At 45.0% G+C, this 27,535-nt stretch overlaps 1 protein-coding gene across 3 annotated transcripts in view; it reads right to left on the bottom strand.

Annotated features, from left to right (window-relative positions):
- Positions 1–27,535, bottom strand: part of RBMS3 (RNA binding motif single stranded interacting protein 3) — a 1,231,630-nt gene that overhangs the window by 1,184,315 nt on the left and 19,780 nt on the right. For 2 of the 3 annotated variants that reach the window (XM_053929473.1, XM_071222108.1), the window contains 3 exons: positions 16,013–16,241; positions 7,465–7,771; positions 6,341–6,570 (listed from right to left, as the gene is read on the bottom strand). In XM_053929473.1, the coding sequence (XP_053785448.1) occupies positions 6,341–6,570; positions 7,465–7,627 (393 nt within the window). In that variant the 5' untranslated portion in view covers positions 7,628–7,771; positions 16,013–16,241. Of the gene's footprint in view, positions 1–6,340; positions 6,571–7,109; positions 7,249–7,464; positions 7,772–16,012; positions 16,242–27,535 lie in introns of those variants that run through there. The other variant, XM_053929475.2, reaches the window with a different exon arrangement.

Here is a 27,535-nt window from a genome sequence, read left to right as displayed (position 1 = left end):
TACAGAAAAAAAAAAAAAAAGCCCTGAGGTTTAGAAAGGTTAGACTCTTTTATCTGAAGTTAACAGCTAGTGAAAGAGCCAAGCAAGTCTTTCTGATTTCACTCTTAATCAGAAAGCCAACACTCTTAATCACATTGACATCCTACCTAGTGTGGGCAAGTTTCTGCTGCCCGGCTGGGACTCAGAGGTACTCTGGCTAACACAATGCAAAAACAAAAGGGCTTCCATTATTTTTCATGCCGGGAACAAACACCCAAGGGGTCAGGCATCAAAGTGAACTGTCTTGATTTTATCAATTGCCTTTTCTCCTCTACTTGCCACTTGAGACTTTGCTGTCCTCTGTGTACTGACAAACCCTATCTCACCTGGAGCAGGAATGTTTTCCAGGATAAAATAAAAAAAGACTTTCACTCCCCCGTAAGTTAACAGCACTCGAGAGCTTTGCCGAAGCTGTAAGGTCCACAGGGCTCACCGCAGTGTGAGGCGAAGCTCCAGCGACCTCAGCCTTTGTACTTCCCAAGCTGCATCTGCCCACCCAGAAAAAAGACGGGTAGTTAACCTGAAGTTAAATTTGGCTCTTAAATATTCTCTCATAGAGCCTTTCAGGTAAGAACATAGTCTTAAATCCTACGAAAGGTCTGAATGGAAAACATCAATGTGTTACACATTCGTTCAACAAAAATCAACTGGGCGAGTTCAGCTACTAGTGTTGCGCCAGTGGTAATGTCTTCATTGCCATATATATACGACGATTAAGTGGAATGTCAACATTAAGGGAAACGGGATGAAGGATATATGGGAACTCTCTGTCTTATCTTGAGACATTTCTAGAAACCTAAAATTATTTCCCAATAAAATATTTTTGCAAATGTGCTGGACAGGCTGGGTAAGAAACTCCCTACGGCGCCCTCTGTAAGACCGACCGGACAGCGCCGCTGGTGGGAGGCAGCTGGGGTGAGCATCTGGAGTCACGTTCATCAGTGAAGCACCTACATAGGGCAGCAGCGTCTCTCTAGTCCAAAACCCAGAATAACGTAACCTGCGAGCCAACGCTTAAATGAGAGCTGAACATAAAAGAGAGTTTCATCATGGTACTTCACATCTGGGCCCTAAATACACACAGCTAATAGACATAAAACATTGTGATACGTGGTGTGGGGTGGGTGGTGAGTGGGGGTATGTGTGAGAGAGGAAGAAAAAATATATATGAACGAAATGAAGCTAAAGCAGACAAGAAAGAGCCATTTGTGCCACTCATCTGAGGCCAGGGGAAGAATTCACACATTTCTGTAAGTAACTTGACAGCATAGATGGAGTAAGGTACAGGGATGCTGGTCCTTAACACAGAGAACTTTTTTTCAACTTTTCCAAAGTTTCAGAACTACCCACCAAAGAATTATTTAGCATAAGCAAAGTGTTTCGGAAGGGTTTTAAGAGGCACTAAAAGGATGGGATTTTTAAGGCCTACAGAGAAGCCTGCAAGGAAGTTTGGAGAATGACCAAACCTGGGGTCGAGAAGACTTTCAAGGACTTGAAGGTCTCTTATTCAAGGGCAGTGATCATTTAATCTTTATCTGTAAGACTGGAAGAAAAGAGTTTTGTCCAGTGTAGAGAGCCTCTTTTCAGATATGAGGAAGAAGTTCTTGAGATGATGGGTGGGGAAATAGCTCACTGGGTCCCCTAAGGAGGCCACCATACTGCCTTTGGGTGACATTGCAAGGACGGGAGACTGCTTTTCATAAGGGTTTAATATAAACCTGCCTTAACGCACCGAGGAGGAATAAATGGTCGATTTAAGGTCTTCTCCAGGTCTTCTCCAGTTCCTGGCATGATGGCACATACAGCATGCAGCTGCTTTAACATCTCTCTAAAGAGTACTTGCTGGAGAGGAATCAGGCATTGTTATTCTAGGGACAGAAAGTGCCAGTCACATCACCAAACTCTGGTGTAAAATATCCCTTGACTGATCCAGTTTTCTAACCTTTCTTCCTATTTCAGAGACTCTCTGAAGACATATGACCGTGAGCCCGCGATTCAGGAGACAAGCCGATCAGGCGCTAAGCTCTGATTTCTTTTTCAATGAGACAGCTGGGGTAAATTCACGAGAAAGTAAATCACGGCCCCAAACCAGACTTTGAAAAAAGTAAATAAAGGTCATTACTCTCCCGATACTTTCAGGAGGAAGGGGTGTTAATGTCCACTGATACCCTATTTATAGTACCCTTGCTTGGAGAAAATTTTTTAGAAAAATAATAATTATTCAAAATTCCTATTTTTGAACCTCACCCCCAAACAGCTTGGTAAAACCACATTCCACTTTATCCCCGTTTGTCTTCCATTTATATTTTAGTAGAATAATTTGGTTAGACACCCAAAGGCCTCCCCACTAATGACATCAAGATTTGCTAAGGAAAATCAATTTGTAAGCTGCCTTAGTATCCATCAAAGACAAAGACAGTCATTAAAGTCTGCAACACGGCAACTGCCCTCAAACTCTTTGAAGAAACTCCAGGAACGGACCAGAGACAAGCAAAGGGTTAAACCCAGCTGATTTCTGGGTTAAAAGAAGGATGCAAGGGAGAACCAAGATGGCGGCGTAGGTAGACACACTGAGCCTCCTCGCACAACCAGAACTGACAGAGAATCGAACAGCAAGGGGGACCAACACCAAGGAAACAGAAAATAATCATTCATCCAGACTGGTAGGAGGGGCGGAGACGGCACTGGGGTGGAGAGGACTCGCGTGGCTGTGGCGGGACTGAGACTGGCGGAGTGTGGGACAAATGGCGCAGGCAGTCCGAGCACTAGCAGACCCTGCGGTCCCACATTTGCACAGATAAACCCAGAGGGCCAGACTCAGAGTGGCGGAGAACGGGGCAGGCAGAGTGGCGGGTAGCACATTGCGGCACCACATTTGCCCACAGATAAACCGGCCGAACGGCGGGCAGAGAAGCAGACCGCTGCGCAACCCAGGGCTCCAGCTCGGGGAAATAAAGCCTCAAACCTCTGATTGAAAGCGCCCCTGGGGGTTGGGGCGGCAGGAGAGACTCCCAGCCTCACAGGAGAGGTTGTTGGAGAGACCCACAGGGGCCTAGAGTGTGCACAGGCCCACTTACTCGGGAACCAGCACCAGAGGGGCCCAGTTTGATTGTGGGTAGCGGAGTGAAAGACTGAAATCCGGAGGAGAGTGAAGCGGGCGCCATTGCTCCCTCTCGGCCCCGCCCCCACGTACAGCATCACAGCACAGCAACCAGCATTACCCCGCCCCGGTGAACACCTAAGGCTCCGCCCCTTAAAGTAACAGACGCACCAAGACAAACAAACAAAAAAAATGGCCCAAATGACAGAACACTTCAAAGCTCCAGAAAAAATACAACTAAGCGACGAAGAGATAGCCAACCTATCGGATGCACAGTTCAAAGCACTGGTTATCAATATGCTCACAGACTTGGTTGAATCTATTCGAAAAACAGATGAAAAAATGAAGCCTATGCTAAGAGAAACAAAGGAAAATGTACAGGGAACCAATAGTGATGAGAAGGAAACTGGGACTCAAATCAATGGTATGGACCAGAAGGAAGAAACAAACATTCAACCAGAAAAGAATGAAGAAACAAGAACTTGGAAAAATGAGGAGAGGCTTAGGAACCTCCAGGACACCTTGAAACGTTCCAACATCCGAATTATAGGGGTGCCAGAAGGAGAAGAGGAAGAACAAAAAATTGAAAACTTATTTGAACAAATAATGGAGAACTTCCCCGATCTGGCAAAGGAAATAGACTTCCGGGAAGTCCAGGAAGCTCAGAGAGTCCCAAAGAAGCTGGACCCAAGGAGGAACACAACAAGACACATCATAATTACATTACCCAAGATTAAACGCAAGGACCTACGTCCAAGATTACTATATCCAGCAAAGCTATCATTTAGAATGGAAGGGAGGATAAAGTGCTTCTCAGATAAGGTCAAGTTGAAGAGGCTCATCATCACCAAGCCCTTATTATATGAAATGTTAAAGGGAGTTACCTAAGAAAAAGATCAAAAATAGGAACAGTAAAAATGACACCAAACTCACAGTTATTAACGACCACACATAAAACAAAAACGAGAGCAAACTAGGCAAACAACTAGAACATGAGGGTTGTCAATAAGGGAGTGGGAGGGGGAGAGGGGGGTAAAGGTACAGAGAATAAGTAGCATAGATGATAGGTGGAAAATAGACAGGGGGAGGGTAAAAATAGTGTAGGAAATGTAGAAGCCAAAGAACTTATAAGTATGACCCATGGACATGAACTATGGGGGGGGGAATGTGGGAGGGAGGGGGGTGGGCAGGATGGAGTGGAGTGGGGGGGGAAATGGGACAACTGTAATAGCATAATCAATAAATATATTTAAAAAAAAAAAAAAAAAAAAAAAAAAAAAAAGAAGGATGCAAGATCATTTTTTAAGGCAAACACCTGGAAGGAAAAAAGTAGTATTTTGTTTCCACCTCAAGAAATTGCAGACAAACATAAAGCAAATCACATCAGTGGAATACTCAATTATCTGAACACGCTAATTAACGAACTGTAATCAACCGGCTTTCAGTCCTCTCTTCACCTGCTGTAGTACTTGTCGTGCGTCGCCCTCCTCATTCCTCACAACCAGCAGAACATTAGACAGTCTGCATGATGCATCCGAGGGAGACAAACAGGCACAGATTTTTGCTGATGACAGGAATTTCTCATGCTCAGGGCATGGGAACCGACAATATGGAAATGGCAGCATTAGCTGTATATTTTAATTATTTCCCCGCACCTACTCTGCAAAAGAGACTTACAGTGCAATTAGGTAATATGATGCTCAGTTAGGGTTATTTCCTAAAACTAAGCGCAGACAGTCACTTAAAGTAGTAAATATGCAGTCATGACAGAATTCAATATTCATGAAATCAAGAGAGAGCGACCGGAAAGCCGAGGACATGAGAATATTAAAATTCATCATGGTTTTTACAATGTAAATCTTGTCTGCGTTTGTGAGGCACCTGGGTCCAGTCTAGGATAGGTTGAAATTCCAGTTTCTTGGTAGACTGCCATTTAAATTACAATATTGATTTTGGTAGATAAACAACAATCTCAATCCTCAGCTCAGCTTCAGTATGCAAAACAGTTTTGAACGTTAGCAAATACCAACTTGAGAAGTCGGTCTGTCTCCAAATGCAGAACAGCAACACTCAATGTTGCTGTTCCAGATACTTGTTTAATCCGCAAGCAGAAAGGTCCAACAGAGACCAGAGTGCAACTCCGAGGAGGGGCCCTTCATGACATGCAATTCTCCTCTAGCCAGCAGGAGTGACTATTTTCTTGTGCACTTCCTCACGTGCTGGCCACTGACTGACCCTTCTTTGGTTCCAATATTCTGATTTGTTGAACCAACTTGTCCCCAACATTAGCAGCCTGCCTCGAAATGTATTAACAAATACATGTGTACACTTTATACAGATACAGCTAAACAACCCTAGCGTCCACAAAACTGAACTCCAAGTGTGCATGGAGAAAGACTGTCCTCAGACACAAAGTGTAACAAATACACTCTAATAATATGACCAAGGCAGTATTTTCTATGCCATTTCACCTATTCACAATTTTCTCAACATTAGAAGCAACAGCACCAGAAAATGGCATTTGAACCTTTTTTTTTTTTTTTTTTAAATGGAATCCAGTTTCCTGGAGAACTTCTCTTTCCACAGCAAGTAGTAGTAGCTATCCCCTGGTCTACAATGACACAGCAGGGCTCCTCTGGCCAAGCACTTGGTCCCCACCTTTCCAGGTAGGAGGGGCCAGGTGAGGAGGAGCACCTGGAGTTTAGAGCTGTGTTAAGCAGTGATCTCCATTCCACAAAGGAGGCAAACTTTGCTCCCATTGTTGTCATCTTTAGGTTGATGTCTCCTCCCTCCAAGGAGTCTCAGAAGCCACTTGGCAGCTCCTGAAGACATGTGTCTCCCCCTGACCTAGATCATCACGTAAGCCTTGAGTCGACGGTGCGAAAGCAAAGGTCTCTCAACACCGCTCTCCCGAGGTGTGGACTCTACCCTGGCGTCACATCGCACGTACCCGAAGACTTTTCTCTGCACACACAGCTGAAGACGGAAACCAGGGCAGACTTCTGCACACGCCTTCCAGTTCAGAAAGTCACTATCGCCCATCGATTCCCTTAAATCTCACGCCTTGCCCACATCTGCAGCCCCCACCACCACACAAACGAGGGAAGGGGTGGGGGAAGCGGAGGGTTTAAAGTGACAGCCACTGCTAGAGCTCCTTGGTTTTGTTCAAAAGGTGTCACAGCGCCAACACTGTGGACCTACCTTGCTCTCTCCTTTCTCGCTGTTGGGTCTCGCCTCCGGATCGTCGCTGTCCTCAGCGCCTGCACTCTCGCCGGGCAGTTCATCCTGAGCCAGCTGCTGCTGCTGCGGCTGGGGCTGGGGCTGGGGCTGCTGTGGCGGCGCCTGGCAGGCGCCGCCAGCCCCCTGGGAACGGGGGATGGGCTCCGGGCGCGGAGAAACTCCCTCAACATCCATCTCCATCTTCCCATTCACTGGAGGGCAAGACAAAAGCGAAGCGGAGACTTGGCAGCGGCGCCCGGCGGCTCCTCAGCTGCCCGTGGCACGCATGGCTCGCCAGGGAGGGGCCGCCTTCCGCGCGCCCTCCCTCCCGCCACCCTTTCCCCGCGCTCCCCGCAGCTCCGCTCGCCTGCTCGGCTCGGGCACTGGCGGCGCCTCCGGGAGCGCAAGGAGCTGTGGCCGCTTGTCCTTGGAGCGGTGGCCTTCAGGCGCCCCCGGCAGTCCCGCTAAGCAGAGCGCATCCCGGCGGCCACGGCGACGCCTGCCAGCAGCGCGCCCAGCCCCGGGGCCGCTCGGGGACTTGCTCTCCAGCCTGGCCTCCCGATCTTCGTTGCTTTCTAGTCTCTCCTAGGGCCCCTTGGCGTTCCCCCTCCCCTCCAACCCTCTAAACAAAGTTACAGGAAGAACAAACCAGATCGCGGGGATTTGCCAGGCGAAACTGACAGGCATAGGGAATGTCAGGTGCAAGTGTAATCTGCCATCCCCGCAGGCTGACCCAGCGCCAACCCCTCACCTTTGCCCTCTCCCCGACGCACAGGAGCCAAGGGAAGGAGGGTCTTCCGACCTGTGCAAGGTGGTGGCTGCGAGAACTGGAAGGAGAAGAGCATACGGAGAGCTGGTGGCTGGTGCGCCCACCCCCAACCGCAGGCGACCCCCACCTCCACTCTGGCCCAGGTCTCCCTTCCTCTCTCCCTCCCGCAGCCGAGCGTGTCTCCGGGGTCAGCCACTCCGATGAGCGCGGGTGGGTGTCCGAGCCCCGGTTCCTCCTTCTGCTCCGCTGCCAGGGGCTGCGCTCCACTCAGCCGGGCACGAGAATTGGAGTAAAGAAGAGAAGACAGCCGCAAATTCCGGGCAGGAAATCGACCTACCCTCGCCTCCGGCCCGAACGCGGGCTAGAGCCGGGAAGGGGTGGGGCCCCGCGTGGATGGCGCGGATGCAAGTCTTACAGCGCGCCGGAGTTTGGCGTAAAGGTTGGCAGTGGAGGGTCGCCGAGGGAGGCGGAGAGCGAAGCGAGAAGTCACTGCCAGGCATTTACTGCAATGTACCCCGGGGTGGGCGCCAGCTGGGCGCCTCCGCTCCCAAGTGGCGAGCTCTCCTGTGCTGGAAGGGCGTCCTCGGCAGGGCAGGTCTCCAGGAGGTTCCGGAGGTGACCCCAGGCCAGGCGGTGATCTGCGTCTATAAATATAGATGGATAGTGATGACAAGGGTTGACTTGGAAATTCTGAAATCGGGGCTCACCGGCAGTCAGGCGATCGGGATGACTTCTAAATTTAACACCACTTGGTCCTGGGAGTAGCTTACAACTTCACGGGAACTGTTACTGCACAACCGGGAGGGACCTTCCAGCAGCCACAGCGAGGAATAGCGGGTCATTGAGAACCTGTTCCATATTAAATAAAGCCCATTGTTCTGGGCTTTGAGTTCCATAATGCCCCCAAACGGATCAAGAGATAAATGAACAATTCATGCATATCTTAGCAGAGGGTGGCTTTTTTTCCCCTAACATACAATGTATCACAGATAACACTTGCCTAATGAAACTAGAAAATTGCATTGTTCATCTCGTGACTGCTCTGCATTAAGTTAAGACAACTTTTACACGTCAAGACACACTGGCCCAGTAAAGGCAGCCACACAAGCACTCATCATTGGGTTTTATCCTCCGATTCAATCTCTCAATCTCTGACTCTGCCTGCAAGTGAGAGAAATTGTTTGCCACTTTAATTTAATCAGTGTAGACAGCCAATCTGGATAATGCAATGTGAACATGTTTTTAGGAAGAAAAAAGTTTGGGAATGGCATTACTGTCTCTTTTTCTTCAAAATTTCTAAAAAGCTACACGTCAGGCTTCATTGTCTAAATTGAGAACTTGTCGAAAACAAAATGAGCCTGAGATTCACTATACTTTTAAAATAACATTATGACCCTTTATGTAGTAATGTGCTAAGAAAATAAATATAGAGCTATGTACCTTTAAAGAAGTTACTTAATCTCTATTTCCTCCTCAGTACATTGTAATAAATCAAGTCTTATAGTATTTATTTTATAATGGTAAATTAGATTATCTGTATAAAAGGCTTAGCAAAGTACCCTAGGGCACAGTGAGCACTCCACAGCCACTGCCTGCTACGCTGAAAACAGTAAGATAACACAAATTCTCCATAAGCACCCGTCTGAAGACCTTGGTTTAGGAAGAAGAAATTGCTGGTTTAATTAATTGTTTTATATAAATTACTTTAAAAGATACTTGGTATCATCAAAGCTATCTTCCTGCTCCTTCTGAAGGCAGGAAGAAAGTCAATGGTGTTTTGTGCAATAAAGTTTTGAATTTTCCTTCTGTAGTGTAGGAATAAAAATTACATGTCATTTCCCACAGGCGCTGAAACAGCTGACTGGTGAGTCGTCATTCTTCCATGCTTGTTACTTCCAAAATGTGTTTGTGAACTTCTTTAAGGCTTAAATGAAGATTAAATCAAAATAAAGATACAATACTTCAGCTATGTTTGTTCTAACTTTAGGCATGTGCTTGTAAAGATTCCTATTGCTAAATGCAAATATTTTCCTTTCTCTGCCCTTCTATTTTTTTGGGGACACTGAAATTTTTTTTGCATCTGTCATAAGTAAATATGGACTCAGAAAATATATTACATTTCAAAACTGTTGATTGCACCTAATTATGCATGCAAATTGCTACTTCAAGCATACAGACAGCTTGCAACATTTTGAAAAACTTGCCCCAGTCGCCATTTGAGGTATTTGTGTTACTATTTCGCTTTTGCCTTAAATGACTCTATTTCCTGATTACCTTTCAATTAATGATGGGTCTATGAATAATTTTGACCTTTTAATGTCTATCGTTTAGATGATTCAAATAAGCAAATCAGCACTTTCAAGAAAATGCATATTGCTTATCCCAGACCATTGGATTTTTTGAATCATTGAGAGTAGTGTTTACTAAAAGGTGTCCTGGAAGAGTCATCAAGAGTAACTCAAAATGTGGTTGAGGGGCCAATAGCATCGTAACACATATTGTTAGAAATGCAGAGTCTTGTGGTTTTGAGGGTAACTCAAAATGTGGTTGAGGGGCCAATAGCATCGTAACACATATTGTTAGAAATGCAGAGTCTCAAGCCTCACCCCAGACTTAACTCTTCAGAGTCTGCATTTTAACAAGAGCTGCAAGTGCTTCCTATCACACTGGAGTGTGAGAAGCGCTGCTCTGACCCATCACATGGTTGGCCTTTCAATATTACAATTGTCTTTGGTACGGTTCCCCTAAAATACTACGCAGAAAGACTGATGCAGACAATGCAATCCTAGAAACTTTCTTGTGTGTGAAGACATTATAGACCCTCTCCACCCTCCCCCCAGGACCTTATCATTGTGTAATGAAAAGTTACATGAATTAAGAATGTGTCTGTGCTGGAATCTCTGGTAATGAATTAGAAGCATAGAGCTTTCTAAAATCAAAAACATTTAACCTAAAAGGGGAATAGCGCTTTATCTTGAATACGTTTTAGGCAAACACGTGAAAGTCATTCCCAGAAAACTTGGTTATTCTTGACCTTCTACTTAGACTTGAAAATCCAGTTTCCACTCTGTGGGGGTTACTGCCACCTGTGACAAAGCAAGCAGAAACTGCCAAGTTCGCGTCTGTGCAACGACAGTCTAGTACACCTTCAGTGGTTTCACATAAGTGTGGGCTAAGTTATATGCCCCAATGTGTTTAGGAACAAACAGAACTTATTACTTTTCAAAGGATTTCTTGAAAAAATAAACAAAAGGATTTCTCGAAAGCACATGTACATAGGTTGATAAATTACAACTTTAAAGGGTTATCCAGCAGCAGTTCTCACCTTAAATGTACATGAAATCACTTGGAGAATGTTGTGGAAATGCAGGTTATGGTTCAGCAGCACAAGGTTTGGGCCCGAGTCTCTGCATTTCTAACTAACACACTTCCAGGCGAAGCCGGTGCTTCTGGGTCCTCAGACTTCATAGATTTGCTTCATCACCGCCGATGGTTCTCAGATTTCAATCACTTTGGGAGCTTTTGAAAATCTTTAATGCCCAGACTACACCCCAGACAAATTAAATCCAAATCTCTGCAGGTGCAATCTAGGCATCATTACTTTTTAAACCTCCCCAAGTGATTACTATGTGTAGCCAAGACTGGGAAAAAGCGCTGCACATCAGTGAGTCTCCAAGTGTGATCCCCAGACCAGCACCAGCAGCTTCACCTGGGAGCCAGGTATGAACGCTGACTGCCAGGCCTACCCCAGACCTACTGACTCAGCATCTGCACTCTGAGATCCCCAGGTGAAATGTACACACATTTAAAGACTGAGAAGCTTAGCACTAGGGTATCCTCACCAGATGGGGAGGTGGCACTCAACTAGCAGCCACCTGATCCCAACTCCTGCATCTCTTGGCGCTTTACCATCTACATGCATTCTGAAAGGTCCCACAAACCCTATGGATAAAGTTCCAGTTGGTAAGAGGAGTCTACGAGCATCCCTAGCTCTATTTTACTCCTTCTGCGGTTAGCAGTGCTGGCCGACAGAACTCTCCACAATGACAGAACTCTTCCGGATCTGTGCTCTTCCACCAGTAGCAACCAGTCACGTGTGGCTATTGGACACATGAGTTATGGCTAATGTGCCTGAGAAACTGTTTTAATTTTGTTTCATTTTCACTGATTTACATGTGAGTAGCGTCCTGCGGTTTTGGGTTCCCTGATTGGACACAGCAGCTCCGGAGGAATCAGCCTTCCTCTTGCTTAACCCTTATTCAGATTTCCAGGTAGAACACAGGCTCCTCCTGCTCAGTTTTCGTATGTATCAATCTCCAGTGAATTCGCCAGGATGAAAAACATCTGCCTTGCCACCTCATTTACATAATAAGTAACATTATGCTTATTATTTTGAACGAGAGGAGTTTAACTTGAATTAAATGCCACCAAAAGTTGTCAAAACCTTTTTCATAGCATTCATAATTATGTAGCTCTAATTTTACAGCCTTTTCAAACATCAGCACACGTGGGGTGTGTTTGGAACTGCCTTAAGAAAAAGAGACAGAAAACTACAAATGAATTCTTGGTGGAAGACATGAAGACATGCCCTCCCCCAGCATCTTATTGCCGCAGAAGGGAAAGTTGAACGAGTTAAACATGTATCTATGTTGAAAATAAGTATCAGAACTTGAAGATTCCTCTCAAAATGGAAGATGAGAGACAAAACAAAGGAGGGATCAAGGAGCTAAGGTGCCAGAAGATAGCAAATAAAATTCAAAAGAGAAATGTACTCGATAATTACCTTGAATGTAAATACACAATCTGTGGACTCAGTGGGATGGGATGGGAAGAGATGGGGAGGAACGAGAGGGGAGGGGACCGAATGAAACAAACATACTCCTGATTTAAAGGCAGGCACCAGCCCCTAGAGTCTTCCCTTCCCGGGTTGCAAACAGCAGCAGCAACCACAATTACAATGGCACTGCCGACCAGCAATTAAGCGTGTGCCACACATTTTCCCCTGCCCATATGCCCACCAACCCTGACAGGTGAGAATGATCAGGAAAGAGATTATTCGGGGGACATTGTTTTAACAGACACATCTCAGAATTAAAGTAAGCAAATCCCTGCTCGAGAGGGAAGAGGATAGTGTTAAAACAGAATCAGCCTTTTTCTTTGATTGAAAGGGACATGTGTCGTTTCTAAGCTGAATTAACCACAACCTGTCTTATAAAAGGAGGCTACCACGAGGGAAATATTTCAGCAGGGTCTGTGCCTTGCCCAGCTGCTGCTGGCCTGGAACTGTGTGATACAAGATTAGACCCACAAAGAAATGTGTAGCTAAGGGAAACAGCCTCATTTCTGAGGTCGGTGCCTTCATAGCAACTGAAACCGATAAATAGACTGCCTTTGTTGTCCTCAGGAAAGAAACTCCAAAAAGACTTCACAAAGTACAATTTCAGGAAGTTGGTTGTGGGCTCAGTGGCCCCTTCCCCAGGCTCTCCTTTTCATCAGAAAGTCAGGGCAAGTTTCTTTATCATCCATGTTAACCCAGCTCGGAAGAGAGGGGGCAGAGTGCCTGTGAAAGAAGAAAATATTTACTCCCTTCAGGGATGGACTAAAAAGGCTGAGCCCAGTCCTATGTTTACACAACCTTGCGGATCTCATGACTAACAACACAGCTCATGAATTAAGCCACAGGCCCTCACTGTTGTCCTAGGCAATGTTTGGAGGTTCCCCTACCCTTCACTTGTTCAAATACACCCATGTTTCTTAGCTCAAGTAATAGGTGTAGTATATGGACACAGGATTCCCAGGGATTCTGAACTTTACCTTCTGAGTCACCTGAAAATGTTTCAGGACACCGCAATTCTACGAGCAGCCCCGTTCTGCTCTGGCAATATTGGAGCAATTCGGCCTATGTGAGAGGGCCCTTTGGCTTCCTGAATCTCGTTATAGAATGCCAGACTTGCTGAGCTGGTTGTAGACATGGCTGGTGCCAAAGTATTGCCTTTATTACTGACAAAGACTAGGCTGGATGAGGTAGCTTGTATCTTTAGGCAAATGCTGTTCCTATTTTTGAACACCTGGATCAGGCAGACAAATCCACTCAGTCACAGCTGCATTCACGCACCCTGCAGGCAGCTAGCTCCCAAAAGCAAGAGGCCGGTAGGCTCAGTTCATTTCCCCCAGATTCGCAAGGCAGGCAGGACGCCTCTCCTGGGACAGAGACAAGAAAGAGTAGAAAGATGCTGCAAGTGTTATGTTATTCAAACTCCCTACACATGGAAAGAAACATCAGAAGTGGGAAAAAGTGTTAATTCCCCCAAACGAATTCTGCTTCCAAACAGCAGATCCCATGTCCCATGCCCCAATCCCCTGTGCAGCCTGGTACCTAGTATGGAGGGCGGAGTTCTGAGAGCTCACCCTGAAGACCTCCATCTCCTTTCTCTTATCTGTGTTTGTCGGTCCTGTGTGGTCAACAGGCCACCATCAGCTCTACCAGCCACACTTCCTTCCACCGAAGAACTAACTAATTGGGTCTTAGTGGTGGTTGGGCAGAGTTAACATTCCTCGTACAAAGCCGTCAAGAATTAAACTGACCCAGCTCCCTTAGCATCACACTGGCATCCACTGAGCCCACCAGAAATTTTAAGGCTTGCAGAGTGGTGCGCCAGCTAGTGCCTTTTATCTTACAAGTGCCTAATAAATATTGCATTTTCCTAATTTGGCTTTTTAAACCAGAAATTATCTTTCATCCCCTCGGATAGTATGTTTTAGAAGACCTACCTAATGCAGTGCCTCGCACATGCTGGGGACTAAATAAATGTTTGAGGATGAATATTAAAAACCTTTTATGTGAAGGCTTACAAATGACTTTACATCTCATCTTGGAAAGTAAAATAAGAATAGGCTACTGGGGCCAATTCGAAAAGCGGCCACCTTTTTACACAGTTATGTGGAGTTGCAGGGTGAGGGGGGAAGAAGCAGAGAAAAGTAAGAAACGTTACATGTCCCTGTTTTGTCCTGAAATTTAGTTGACTCTGGATAAATAGGATTTTCTATCTGAGATATGAGAAACTGTAGCTCTGATATCAGCTGTAGCCTCCTTGGTCTGCTGATTACATTGTTTTGATGTGTTTTTCTGGAAAAGCATTTTTGCTTAAAAAAAAAAAAAAGTACCAAGTTTCTCCTTCATATGTAGCAGTATAGTATCGCGTAGGGCCATGCAGCGTTTGTGGACTCAGTTTTCAAAACTGCTAATCTGTTGCGGACTTCACTGTGTTAATTTCTGTTTCAATAGCTGTTTCCCTTAATTTGGGATGAAATTCCTTGCGTACATTTTCACACATCCTTTTTTTGTAGTGTGTATGTATCTGACTTGGGGAAAAAAAAACACCGCTTGTTAATTTGTTTAAAACAGATCTCTGCCTGTTACATTTTGGTGCTTTTAACCAATTAAAGAAGCCAATGACATTTTTAGTTAAAAAAAAAAAAAAGAATAGGCTACTTGGAAACTAGGTTTTCATCATGGATTACGGTGATCACATTTGTATCTACTTCACAAAACTACTGTAAGAAGGTAAATAACTGTAACTTTGAGCCAGTATATTTTTGACTCTCCCTTTTCATTTTTATGAATTGAAGAACCTGTAATTCCTTTCTGCTCAAAGACTCTGAGATAACGGAACAGCTATTTTCTGACCAGGTAAGTGCACACTAAAAGGATTCAATGATCAAGTGAGGATGAAAAACTCGCTGTAGTTTGTATCGTAACCTTCATTTTCATCTGTTGGATAGTAAATCCCTTCTCCTATTTCTAGCTGTGGCCACTGGCCCTCTGGCCATTGTGCCCTTTTACCTGTACACTCTGCTTTCCATTTTGGAACCAGAATATAAGCAACATGTGCAATGGCAGTAATAATTAGGCAAGACATTTTGGAAAACCAGGAATTTAAATGTAAATATGAAATATACAGGCAGCAATCCACGGAGACAGCAATAAACATGAGAAACAAGCTCACAGGGAAAACCAGAGAGTGTGGGTGCTGAGTGGCAAGATTCACCTGCATAAAGCTCCTGAAAAAACAGAAGGACCAATATAGTGGGGAAATCGCGGTTTCAATGGGTGATATATACCTTCTAAATATAATAGTCTTCTCTGGCCCTTTAAGAATATCATACATGCTTAGGGGTTGCGGCATACGTAAATACCAACTGTTTACTTCCCTCAGCATGCAGGCTGCCAGCCCTCCGCTCTGTTGACACTGCTGTGTTATGTGTTACTGGTCACTGCCCCCCTGCTGAAGTCAAGGCCTTTTTCAGCTCCTGATCTTAGCCGCCCTTCTGTCCTGTATTTCACTCCAACCTTCTCCAGAAGCTACTCAGTCTTGATTTCTTCCTCATCCTCTGAGAATTCCCTCTCCATTGGTTTCTGTTTTGTTTTGGTTTGTTTTTTTGTTGGGTTTTTTTTTTTTTAATCTTCTATTCCTATACATCTCCAAGTGACCTACTCTAGTATACTCTTTATTCAGAGAACTCACAAAACTCCTACTTCTCATCTCGGGGAAATAGTGTTCACTCCAAATCACCAGAGAGATTAAACATAGCATTAGGCATTCATATATAGCATCTCTTTTCATTATCATAATAATTCTCTGCAGTAGGCACCAATAGCATCATTTTGCACACTGGGAAACTACAGTTCGCATAGTCCATGTAACAACAACTAAGGATGCAACCCTGGCTGGAACAGGATCAGAGATTTGAACCCAGTCCTTTCTGACTCAAATTTTATGGTTCTTTCATCCACCTATGTATACCAATTATTGATTGCTGTGTAACAAACCACCCCAGAACTCAAAGCCCTAAAACAGTAAGAGTCATTCATGTTACTCATGTACCTGTGATGCAGAAAGGGCTTAGTGGGTATGGCATGCCTCTGCTCCATTCAGCATCAGCTAACGGAGCTCAGCTGGGGCTGGAGCCGACACTCACTGAGAGGGCTGGCAAGGTGGTATCGGCTGTTGGTTGGGAGATAGGGGCCTCAGTTCCTCTCTACAGGGGCGTGAGGCTGTACAAAGGCTGTTGAGCTTCCTCACAGCATGGTGGCTGGTCTCACGAGCAAAGGACCTAATAGAAGAAGGTAGAAGTACAAGGCATTGTTACGACGTAGTCACAGGGGGTCATTTCTGCTATCCTCTGTTGGTTTTGAGACAAGCACAAAGACTGGCCCAGGTTCAGAGGAGGTGACATAGACTCCACTTCTTGATGGGAAGTTGCAAGGTCCTAGAGGCAAGAAGGACAGAAGGAAACATTGTTGCAGCCACCTGTAGAAAAAGGAAGCTGCCACATCCTAGTTCCTCTATAAACCCCATCTGCAAAGATGACTTTTAAATCCTTATCTCCAAGCCCTGACATCTCTTCTGAAGCCAGTTCCACGGTTCTGATGGTCTATTGGAATTTTTCAAAATCCAAATTTACAAACCTCTTTGATAAAACCAAGCCTTACCTGATTTTCCGTTATTTACATTTTCAGCAACATTCTTCCTAATCCCAACACTCAGTAGCTCGCATGCAGATTGGCTCCTCTTGCTCCAATGTCTCCACATTCATCAAACCGATTAACCCTACTTCATCAAATACTTTATTCATTCGAACAAAAACATTTAGCTTTGAGTACCTACTCTGGAACTGGCCCTATATTGCTTATTGTCAGTTATTAGGGATGTACAATCATGTACTCACACACACACACACACACAGATATGTACAAAAAATACATGTGTACTGCCTTTGCTCTAAAGTAGTTTACAGGTTTATGTGGGAAGAACAGATGAATGAATCATCAAAAAGTTATCATTGTTTCAAGTACCGTATTCCAAGGAAATGCAGGGTGCTGAGGCTGCAAAGCAAAGGAGCACTAACCTACATTTGGGTGAGTGAAGGGAGATGGAAGTGAACTCTGATCCAAGTTTAAAGTCACAGTAAATTATTTCATCTGAGCTCACCCATGATAGACAGAAATCAAACCCAAACTGAACAGAATCCCATGGAGCTCAGGATGGCTTTCGATTGGTCTGCCAAGAGATAGTTTCTGCACATTGACACATAAAGCTAAACCTCTGTTCAAATACAGTTCTCACGCTCTTTTTGAATGTGCCCAACCTATAGAAGGTGAATTAATCTGAGATTAACCAGTATCTCCAAGCATTGTAATGTTTGAAAGTCACTTATAATTAACCAATGTCACCCCAATAAATGCAATAAAAAATTTTAAAAAATAAGGCAGACACAAAAAGACAAATATGTAATTCCATTTATATGCAGTACCCAAAGTAGGCACATTCATAACAACGGAAAGGAGAATGGCGGTTCCCATAGGCTGAGGAGACCGGGGAACGGGGAGCTGGCGTTCAGCGGGTGCGGCATTTCTGTTAGGGAGGAGGGAAAAGTTGTGGATGTGGAGGGTGATGATCGCTCCGTAACACTGTGAATGCACTTAATGCCAGTGAAATGGAAAATTTTATGTTATATCTATTTTACCACAATAAAAAGTGTTTTAAAAGCAAAAAAAAAAAAAAAAGCAAATCAATGTAGAGTGATTCTGAAAAACCCTTTATAGGAAGTTGAGAGCTTTTAAATGAGGGAAGGGAATTTTGCATGGCCACCTGTGCTGGAGTTTTGCCAGCTTGCCCTCTGACTTATTCCTCAAGGGTTCGCTCTGCCGCCTATTCTGCTCTGTGTCCCCAGACTCTACATCTCTGGGCTCCCCCATGCACTCATCTCTGGTTAGTGGAAGACCCTGGAAGGCACTGGTGGAAAACAGGAGGGGGCGAGGAGGGGAGAAGCTGGGGTGTTTCTTCCCTCTCTCTGCCTCAACTGTAACCAGCAGCAGCTGCACGCCCCACCCCCCACCCCCCCGGGCCATATGCGCCCAGTGGTCCTGTTGGACAGCAGCTCTCGCCCCTGGTTCCCAACCCCACAGTGTAGTCTCAGATTCTGGGATTAGGTAACACCCCTCCTCCCTGTGGACTGCCGGTGCAAGGGGCGGGAGCAGCCTCCTGCTCCTGCTAACAACCTCTGGTGGTCTCACCATCCTGGGGCTGCCATCCTGTGGGTGACCTGCTCTATCACAATCCCTCCCACTTGAAATATTAGAGTGGTGTCTGATTTCATGACGGGACCCCCAATGATGCACCTCACTAACTCATTTTTTAAATTGTTTTCAATTGTGGCAAAATACACGTAACATAAAATTTATCATCTTCATCATATTTAAATGTATAATTCAGTGGCACTAAGTCCATTCGCACTGTTGTGCACCCGTCGCCACCCTCCCCCTCCAGAACTGTTCCTGCAAAACTGAAACTCCGCACCCACTAAACAACTCCTCATTTCCTCCAACCCAGGCCTCTCGCAGCTACCGTTCTACCTCCTGTCTATAAACGTGACCATTCCAGGCACCTTGCGTAAGTGGAATCATACATTATCTGTTGTTGTTGTTGTTGTTCTGTAACTGGCTTATTTCACTGAATGTGCCCACAGTTCATCCATGTTGTAGCACGTGTCAAATGTCCTTCCTTTTAAAGAATAAATAATATTCCGTTATATGTATATACTAGATTTTGTGTATCCATTCATCTGCTGATGGGCCCTCAGCTATTGAGAGTAATATTGCTAGCGACATGGCGTACCAAGGTCTCTTTGAGTCCCTGATTTTGGCTCTTTGTGGCATATACCCAGAAGTGGAATTGCTGGGTCACATAGCAATTCTATTCAGAGATTCTGGAAGAACCGCCAGCTTGTTCCCCATTGTGGCTGCACCATTGCACATTCTCACCAAACAGCCCATGCGGTTCTAATTTCTCCACATCCTTGCCAACACTGGTTATTCTTCTGTCTTTTTGCGGGTGGCCATCCTAATGGGTGTGAGGTGCTAGCTCGTTGTGGTTTTTAGCTCATTTTAATACCAGAGCAGCTGACTTTCAGTGGCAAAAATCGCTGACCCAACCACTGTCATAAACAGGGTTTCCGGCACTAAGCTCACTGCTGTGTGTTTCTATGACAAGTTTAGGAGCCTTACCGGTGCCCGACAACGGAGGGTTTCAGAGTACAAAGGCTCTTCTTCCCACCCCTCTCAGATGCTCTGTGACCTTGGACACCTCAGCCCAGCTCTTCCTCCGATCTCCGCTTTTTCATCGTTACGTTGTGAATAGTAACCCGTGCCTTGTGCAGATAGGAGAATTAAAATTCCCCTAAATATTGACTTATGTTTCAGATTCTTAGTTTTAAATATTTGATGCTTCATATCTTGCTGGCTTGTTTACATAGTTAAAACTTCATATGCTTTTGTTGACACAGTATCAATAAAAAGAACTGCAAATGTGCACGTTGCTTTTGCTGGTGGCTAAGCTTCACAGAGGTGATTAATTAAGAGTACAAGTCCCTGGTGTCTGACAGTAGGATTTCAAATTGTAAATCCACCTCCAGGAAATGTGTGACTTTGGAAAGTTACCTACATTATTAAAGTTCTCTCAGCCTCGTTTCTACCATCTGTAAAACAGGTATAATAGTAATTCCTACACCTTTGGGTTGTTGTGGAGATTAAATGATAAAATTACTTCAATTGCTTACTTACCACATTTATAAAGATACATGAAGCATTATGAAACTCCATTTTAATTTAAAATGTTAATGGACCCAATCTTTTTTTTCCCTAAGCCCTCACCTGAGTGTATGTTTTTATTGATTTTAGAGAGAGAGAGAGAGAAACATCAGTGTGAGAGAGAAATGTTGATCAGTTGCCTCCCATATGTGCCCTGACCAGGGATTGAACCTGCAACCTTTTGATGCATGGGTCGACACTCAAAACAACTGAGCCACCCAGCCAGAGCAAGGGATCCACTATTAAAAGATCCCTTGAAATCTTTTCATCCTATGGAAGGGATTTTAGTTTGCTCTATTAGGACACATTGAAAAAGAACACTTCTGCCTCTACTAGCAGCCCTCACCTGCGTTTCCCAAACTTCAGTGAAAGAAACTTTGCATCATGTTAGGTAACCTGCCTTTGTAGTGAGGACGAGCTCTGGGGGCCTGGTCTTCTTTCAGCATGCTTGAATGGTAGAACTCCTTGGCACTGAGTTTTGCGTAGTCAGAAGCCTAGATTTTGATTTAAAAAACCAAACCAGGGCCAACTATGATCTTTGTACAAGGGCATAATGAGCCAGAGTATAATGAGTCTGACTCATTCACTTCTTCCCTAAGAGAAAATAAAACATAATATCTACCTCATTCATTCATCCATTCATTTCACCAATCTTTCCCGAGGACCTGTAGAAGGCCCTAAAAAAATACAGAAACACAAGACCCAGAGCCAGCCCACCAAGGAGATGAGGAAACTGCCAATCAGCACAAGATGCTGTGGGAACCCATGGGGAATCTCACTCAGTGTGAGGGATGTGGGCGGAGGCAGTGGCTGGGCTGAATCCAGAAGGATGAGGAGCCATTCACAAGGAAGACTAAACAGGAGGGAGTGTGCTGTTCAAGGTAGAGAGGATGACAGGTACAGAGGCGTGGAGGATGGGAGGACCGTGGCACATTGTGGGAACAAGTGTGTAAAGGAGAAATGAGGGGTGGATGCAGAGCCTGGCTAGACCCGATCCAGAAGGGGTGTAGGTTGTAGACCATGTGTATGCTATGGAGGAATGATAGCGGCATTTTACACTGGATATAAGAAGAGGTAGGAGAGTTCTATGACAAGACTATGGAGAAGAATCAGACCAGAGGGCAAGGAAACCAACTCATTTACCACAGCCATAACCAGAGCAAGAAATAAGGTTTTGAGTGAGTGAGTGGCCTCAGAAAGGAAGAGAAAGCATTGTATTTTTAATTAGAATGAGGAAGCATGAGCAACAGGACTGGGTGAGTCACTAGATGTACCTGTTGCTTCTAAATTAAGAGTTCCAACAACACTGAGCAAACTATAAATATCCTCTGACCACGTGTGAGAACACCAAGTAAGGTTTCAAAAGATGGCCAAAGTAAGAGAAAAATCTGTGTGCAGTGAAGTTGTCAGATTTCAACCAAAGCTGACCTATTTTCCTATCCTCTGTACATTGGAATATCAGAGGCCAACAAATTCTATGAAATTACTGGTGAGGAGAAAAAAGGAAAAACCCATACCTTCGACATACTGCAAATGTTTGCTTCTCTGTCTACAGAGCCACTCATTCCGAAGGTTCCCTTTGCGTCTTTTGTCACGAAACTAAATATGTACTTTCCTGTGTCAAACACCCAACATCCAAGGACTATACTTTGCATTGCCTTTAAGTAACTCTTCACTCAACCATGTGCAACCAGTGAGGCTGTTGGTTCTATCGTTAAGGGTATCCAAATAAATATGTTCCCTAAACTCCCTCCACTCCAGTTTCAAAACCCCTTCCCATGGTGAAAACCCTCCTCACTTAGTACTGGGACTCACTGTGGCCAGGCAAGGCTCCTTCCTCTCACACTAACTGGGATGCACTGAAGAACAGCTGTTGTACCAAAGGCGTAGATTTGCATTTGACTAGATCGTATGAATGAGACTGACTTCTCCTCAGAGATCAGTGCAAGGTAAGCGACACGAAATATAATTTGCTGAAAATTACACTTCCCAGGTTCCATGGCTAATCACTCACCGTTTAAGAATAAATGCATTTGGTTTGCAGTGAGAGTGATACCAAAGCCAATTCTAGAACGAAGCTTACCTTCAACATTTCCTTGGCTCAAAGTTTATAGTATACTTAGAACAAGGCAACCATTCTGGAGCGTATAACTGAGAGACACTCACTGTTACAGGACATTATTATCATGTTTTGTAGTAATTTCCCATGCCTTGGAAGGTCGTAGTAAGCTGGATGACCGGCTCTTCCCATGGCCAAGTAGTGGCTACATTTTGAGGAGACATTGGCAGGCCGGGCCATGGGTGTTGGATGACTAGAATCTGAAGTTGGAACCCACGAAAGGGGGCCAGGAGCAACAGGAAGGGTCAGTTGGAAAACGCAAGTGGAGAGGAAGTGTAAGCTATTTGTTTCAGTACAGATGTTTGGGTTACAAGTAACACAAATCCATCTGAAACTATTTTAACAACAAAGGCATTTATTGGGCCATGGAAATAAAATGTCTAGAAATAATGTGATTTCTGGCACAGACTGAACTGGGCTTTGACGTTATTTCACTGCTGTTCTCTTAGATCTATCTTTCTCTGCCGTATTGTCTTCATCGTAGATTAAATTATGCCGCATACCCTTTCAGGAACTCATCCCCATGGTCAACACGATGGTCTGATTGGTATAAACCAATCCTGTCCTGTCCCTGGATCTGGGGGTGTGTGGGGGTGCGGTCAGTCCCACCCAACCACATGCCTGCCCCAACAGAAAAGGAGTAGAGGAGATGCCAGAGAGGCAGAGTGCCCACTGCATCAGGGGTGAGTGAGAGCAGGAAACTGAAGGCAGAGAACAGGGAAGCAAAAGCACTTGAGAGTAAAATAGTCCCTGCACCAGTGTCCAACTCAATCCATTAGGCACGAGAGAACAGCGGAGCAAAGCTAGCATCAAATGGTAGGTGGATTATGCTCTTCCTGCTGTAGTGGGTACCTAAGAATAACTCAGGGAGGACCAAAGCCAAGACCTGTAATCACGACAATCACTTTCAGATGTTAATTATTGAGAAAAGAACAACGATGGTTATAATGCCAGATAGCTCAGGGCAGTAAATCACCGCTCTAGAATAAGAAAAAAGAGGTATTCATTCTTTCAAGCAACTAATGGGCTATTTAGTAAATGTCTGCTCTTACAGACAAAGTAGAACTTGGAAACACTACGCATTTCATTAAATAAAACATCTTGTTTCCTAAGAACTGCACCATGTACCGTGACAGGATGTTCCAGGACTGACTGATTTCTTTGATAGGAACAAGAAGTTTACAAGCCAATGTTGAACAGGGGAGGGGGAAGGGTCACAGCCCCCAGGAAACTGCATTTTACAATGTACCAAGATTTGAGTATAAGTACCCCTTGTTTTGTTTCTTGTTTATATTAAGAAAGTCTGTTTGAGAATTAAAGCAGTGAGTGCATTTACCTTACACATACTTGGCAACTAGTAGGTCCTGAATAAATGTTCCTTGAATTAAAGTATTTATTGAGCAACTAGTAAGCGCTGTGCCAGGCCCTGATGGCAGTTCAGCAGGTCCTTTATGTAATTATTTAATTCTGGGTACTCACCATTCCTACCTACACAGATGTGATGCTTAGTTCACACAGGGGGGGGCGGCCGGAGGTGCTGGGCAGGTACCGTCTCTGGGAGGAGCTCCCAGCTTCTTTGCCTCTCAGGTGGGACAGCTCTGAGGCATGTTCTATGCTGTCTCTCAGAGGCCTTGAGTAGGACTGCGCCCCAGCTGCCTGTTGCACTAAGCTGCTCATGAATGTACACTCCATTAATTTTCTTCCCTTTCTTTCTCACTTTTAATTTTTTTAAATCCTCACCTGAGGACATTTTTTTTCATTGCTTTTTGGAGAGAGAGAAGGAAGAGAGAGAAACATCCATGGCTGCCTCCCTTACCCTCCCTGACCAGGATTCAAACCCACAAACTTTTGGTTATGGGACGACCCTCCAAACGACTGAGCCACACATGCCAGGGCCCTTGCCCCACTTTTCCATTCTCCTGCTAACACTTCCTGGGATCCCCTCCTAAATAAACCCTTTTTGCTACAACCTTGTCTCACGATCAGCTTCTGGAGGAACACAGCCCAGGGCAGTAGCCCTCCTAATAGCCCTTCTCCCTTTCCTCCTGGCTACGGAACCCGGATCCTTTGGGGAGAGACAGTAAGCCTAGCCTCAGGAGATGGGCCAGTTACTGGGATATGCCAAACAGGACAATCCCACTGTCAGCTTCCCCGGTCAATCGCACAGTGCAGGGTGATGGTATAATCACGTTAGCCAATGAGAAATAAGCACGAAGCTGATGGAAATTTTCCGGAGAAGTTGTTGTTCTGAGAAAAAGTTATAGATGCTACTGCCATCTTCCACCCTGAATGTGATCACGGTGCCCCTTCACGTTTGCTGCAGCAGAGAGATCCACAGGGAAGATTTTGCGGGCCCCAACATCAGTCACCCACTGAGCCAGCAAGAACAGTGGCCCATCTCTGAGACTTCTTGCTATGGGAAAAGACAGACTCCTATTTGTTTAAGTCAACTTCTTCCAATTTTCTGAGGCCCAAAGCAAATCTATTGAATATAAATACTTAGCACTATGTGAAAGAGAACAAGAAGGAACAACCCATGACCATTTCACTGGGGATCAAAGTTAAATTATAAGATAATTAGGACTATTTTTAATAACTGTGATGTAATGGGTATGACATAATAGTTTGTTCAAACACAGGCTGAACAACTAGTTGGCCCAGATTTAAATAACATAGAGTGTTGGAGGTAAGAGAATCCCTCAAGTCCCTTCCAATCTCAGGCTTCTGCCACTCTCTTACTGGAGGGAAGGAAAAAGTCATAGTAGTATTCCCAGGAAGGTTCAGGAAAGAAGAGAAGAAAGAAACGAGCCTTGTAAGGTGGACAGGATACGGATAAAGTGAAATAAGAGCATCGCAATCGGAGCAAGGGCGGGCAAGCATATGCTGCAGCAATACTGCTTCTAACCTGGCAGTCTCATAGCTGGAAGCCCTACATTCGGACCGCCCCCCACAAACACACACACACAACAACAAACGAGGGAGGGGGACATGCAGCCGCAGATGCCGAGTTCCAGTGTACATGTCGCTGTAGACGCGTCAGCCGTTTCAGAAGAGCATGTTTCAGTTGACTTATCTGCTATGACTGCGTCCAGCTGATCCTGCTTTTAAGCCCTCTCAGGAATCTCAAGTGCAGCTCAATGAATAATGACAAAAGTGCTAACTTCTGTTACACCACTCTCTGAAGATGAGACTGGGATGTCATCAGGTGCGGTATTAAATGCCAAGTTAAGAAGAAAGTGGAAGAGACTGATGTGATAAAGTTCAGTGATACGGGGCCCCTGAGAGAAGCCTGTTGTCACTGCTTGGCATTTATAGCATCTGTAATTCATTAGCTGTTCCTTAGCAGAACCCTGTGAGCTAGACTCTTTTTTTTTAATCCTCACCCAAGGACATGTTTATTGATTTTTTTTTTTTTTGAGAGAGAGGAAGTTGGGGGGCAAGAGAGGGAGAGAGAGAAACATTGATATGAGAGAGAAACATTGAAGGGCTGCCTCCTGTGTGCAACCCGACGGGGGATTGAACACGCAGCCTAAGTGTGTGCCTGACCGGGAATCGAACCCACCAGCTTTTTTGGTGTACGTGATGAAGCTCCAACCAACCGAGCCACCCAGCCGGGGCATAAACCATTCTTTTTCTTTAAATGAAGAAACAGAAAGAGGATCAGCGGATAAGCTCAACATAACAAAAATACCTTTCCCAGTGGTAATATAAACACACCACCAGGAGCCTGAGAGCTAGAGTTCCACGGCGAGAAGAAATATATGGTCTCCGCCAACTCTAACCAGGACCCTTCACTGTGCGTTACAAGGACAGTACAAAGTACTGGAACCTAATTTCTACAGTCAGTCATTGCAGATGCTACCTCACTCAAACTTTATAGAAAACCAGGACGTGGGTTAGTCAAAAAATCAATCCCTGTTTTACAAAGGAGGAAACTGAGGCTCATAGAGGGTAGGCAATCAAGGTCGCCCAGCTGTTACGGGACTAGAATTCAAGCCTTTGAATGAAAACTCCCGTTCTCTGTTACTCCCCCTGCCATCCAGCTTTCGGTTACACGTAACCACCTTGTTGGCCAACTCTGGTTAGTCTTGGAGTGTCCAAGATATAGACCAATAGAGAGAAATGTAATTTGTTGGGCTATCTATAGATAAAACAATGGATTCTCTTACTTATAAATAATCATTTATTAAATGTTGCCCATGCACCAGGCAACATGCTATGTGCCGTGGATCCTTAGAGAAGAAAATGTCCTTGCCTTCAAGGACTTGCCAATTCCTTTCAAAGGTCCAAAGCATGTTTGAACTCCTCTCCTCATAAAGGAGAATAACTTTCCCAGAGACACGCCTGCAGCTGGCTGCGTAACCGAATGCAGGTCCGGCTGCCTGCCGCTACGAAAGCCAATACTCGAGAGGCAGGTGCTGATGTAAAGGAAAGTGGTTTATTTTCAGGTGCCGGCCGCCTGGAAGACAGGGGATTCATGACTCAAAGCCCATCTCCACCTCTCAGTGGAGGCGGAGGTTTTTATAAGGAGGGAGAGGGGAACAGAACAAAGAGATCACAGGAGGGGGTTAAAGTTCCCTACGTGCAGACGAGCACAGTCCATTCTGATAAGGCAAGTGATGGCCTGGTGTGCACCGGCCTGGCTCCACATCATCCTGGCTCCACGGTCGAGGGTCAGCAAAGCTCCTGGAGCTTGGATGCCTGAGGTCAGAGTCGGTACCTTTTGAAGCTAGTTCCCAGGATTTTTTAAAAGATTTTATGTATTTATTTATTTATTTATTTTGATCTGTATTGTATTTTTTCCATTACCATTTAGCCCCCTATCCCCTCTGCCCCCAGCAATCACCACACTATTGTCTGTGTTTATGAGTCCTTTTTCCTTCTTGCTCAATCCCTCCACCCCCTCACCTCTCCAAAAAGTCTGTCCCCCCTTTCCTTGTTAATTCAGCTTGTTCATTTTTAGAGAGATGGGAAGGAAGGGAGAGAGGGAGAGAAACATCAATGTACCAGAGACTATTGATCGGTTGCCTTCCGCACGCCAACTGAGGACTTGGCCCTCAACCCATATAGTACCCTGACCAGGAACTGAACTGGCAACCCTTTGGTTCATAGGCCTGCACTCAATCCACTGAGCCCACTAGCCAGTGCTCTAGGATTCTTATACAAACACGCTGCTCATCTATACACTACACATTAGTCAGAGTCAGCACTTATAGAAACAATGCCAAAAGAATGGCGGGGTGGCTTACAATTGCCCACTGTTACAGCTCTGGTGTGGGGGGCCAGACCTGCTAAGCTTTGCTGACTAAACCATCAAAGATAAGGTGGTCAACAGAAATGAGCGAAGGAGAATGGTGAGGGAGGTCCAGGGGCCCAGAGAAAAGGGTGCTTGTCAGAAGCCCTATAATACCCCTGGCCTGCGGTGCCTTTGGGTCTACTTCTCACCAGCCCTGTCTCCCTGATGGCCTATATCCCTGCGGTTTAAATTTAGTTAGAATCTTTTTATCAAATGACTAAAAATGTAACTGACACACAGAGAGTCACACGTTTATATAAGTAAATGTTTATTCCATATTATTCATGAGCATGAAAACAGTCCCTATTATAAAGAATTAAAACAACAGGAAAATGTTACATAAG

This window comes from Desmodus rotundus, chromosome 8 (assembly GCF_022682495.2).
Source record: "Desmodus rotundus isolate HL8 chromosome 8, HLdesRot8A.1, whole genome shotgun sequence".
NCBI classification, from domain to species: Eukaryota; Metazoa; Chordata; class Mammalia; order Chiroptera; family Phyllostomidae; genus Desmodus; species Desmodus rotundus.
The sequence above is the reverse complement of the archived record's forward strand: the minus strand, read 5'-3'. Positions and strand labels throughout refer to the sequence as shown.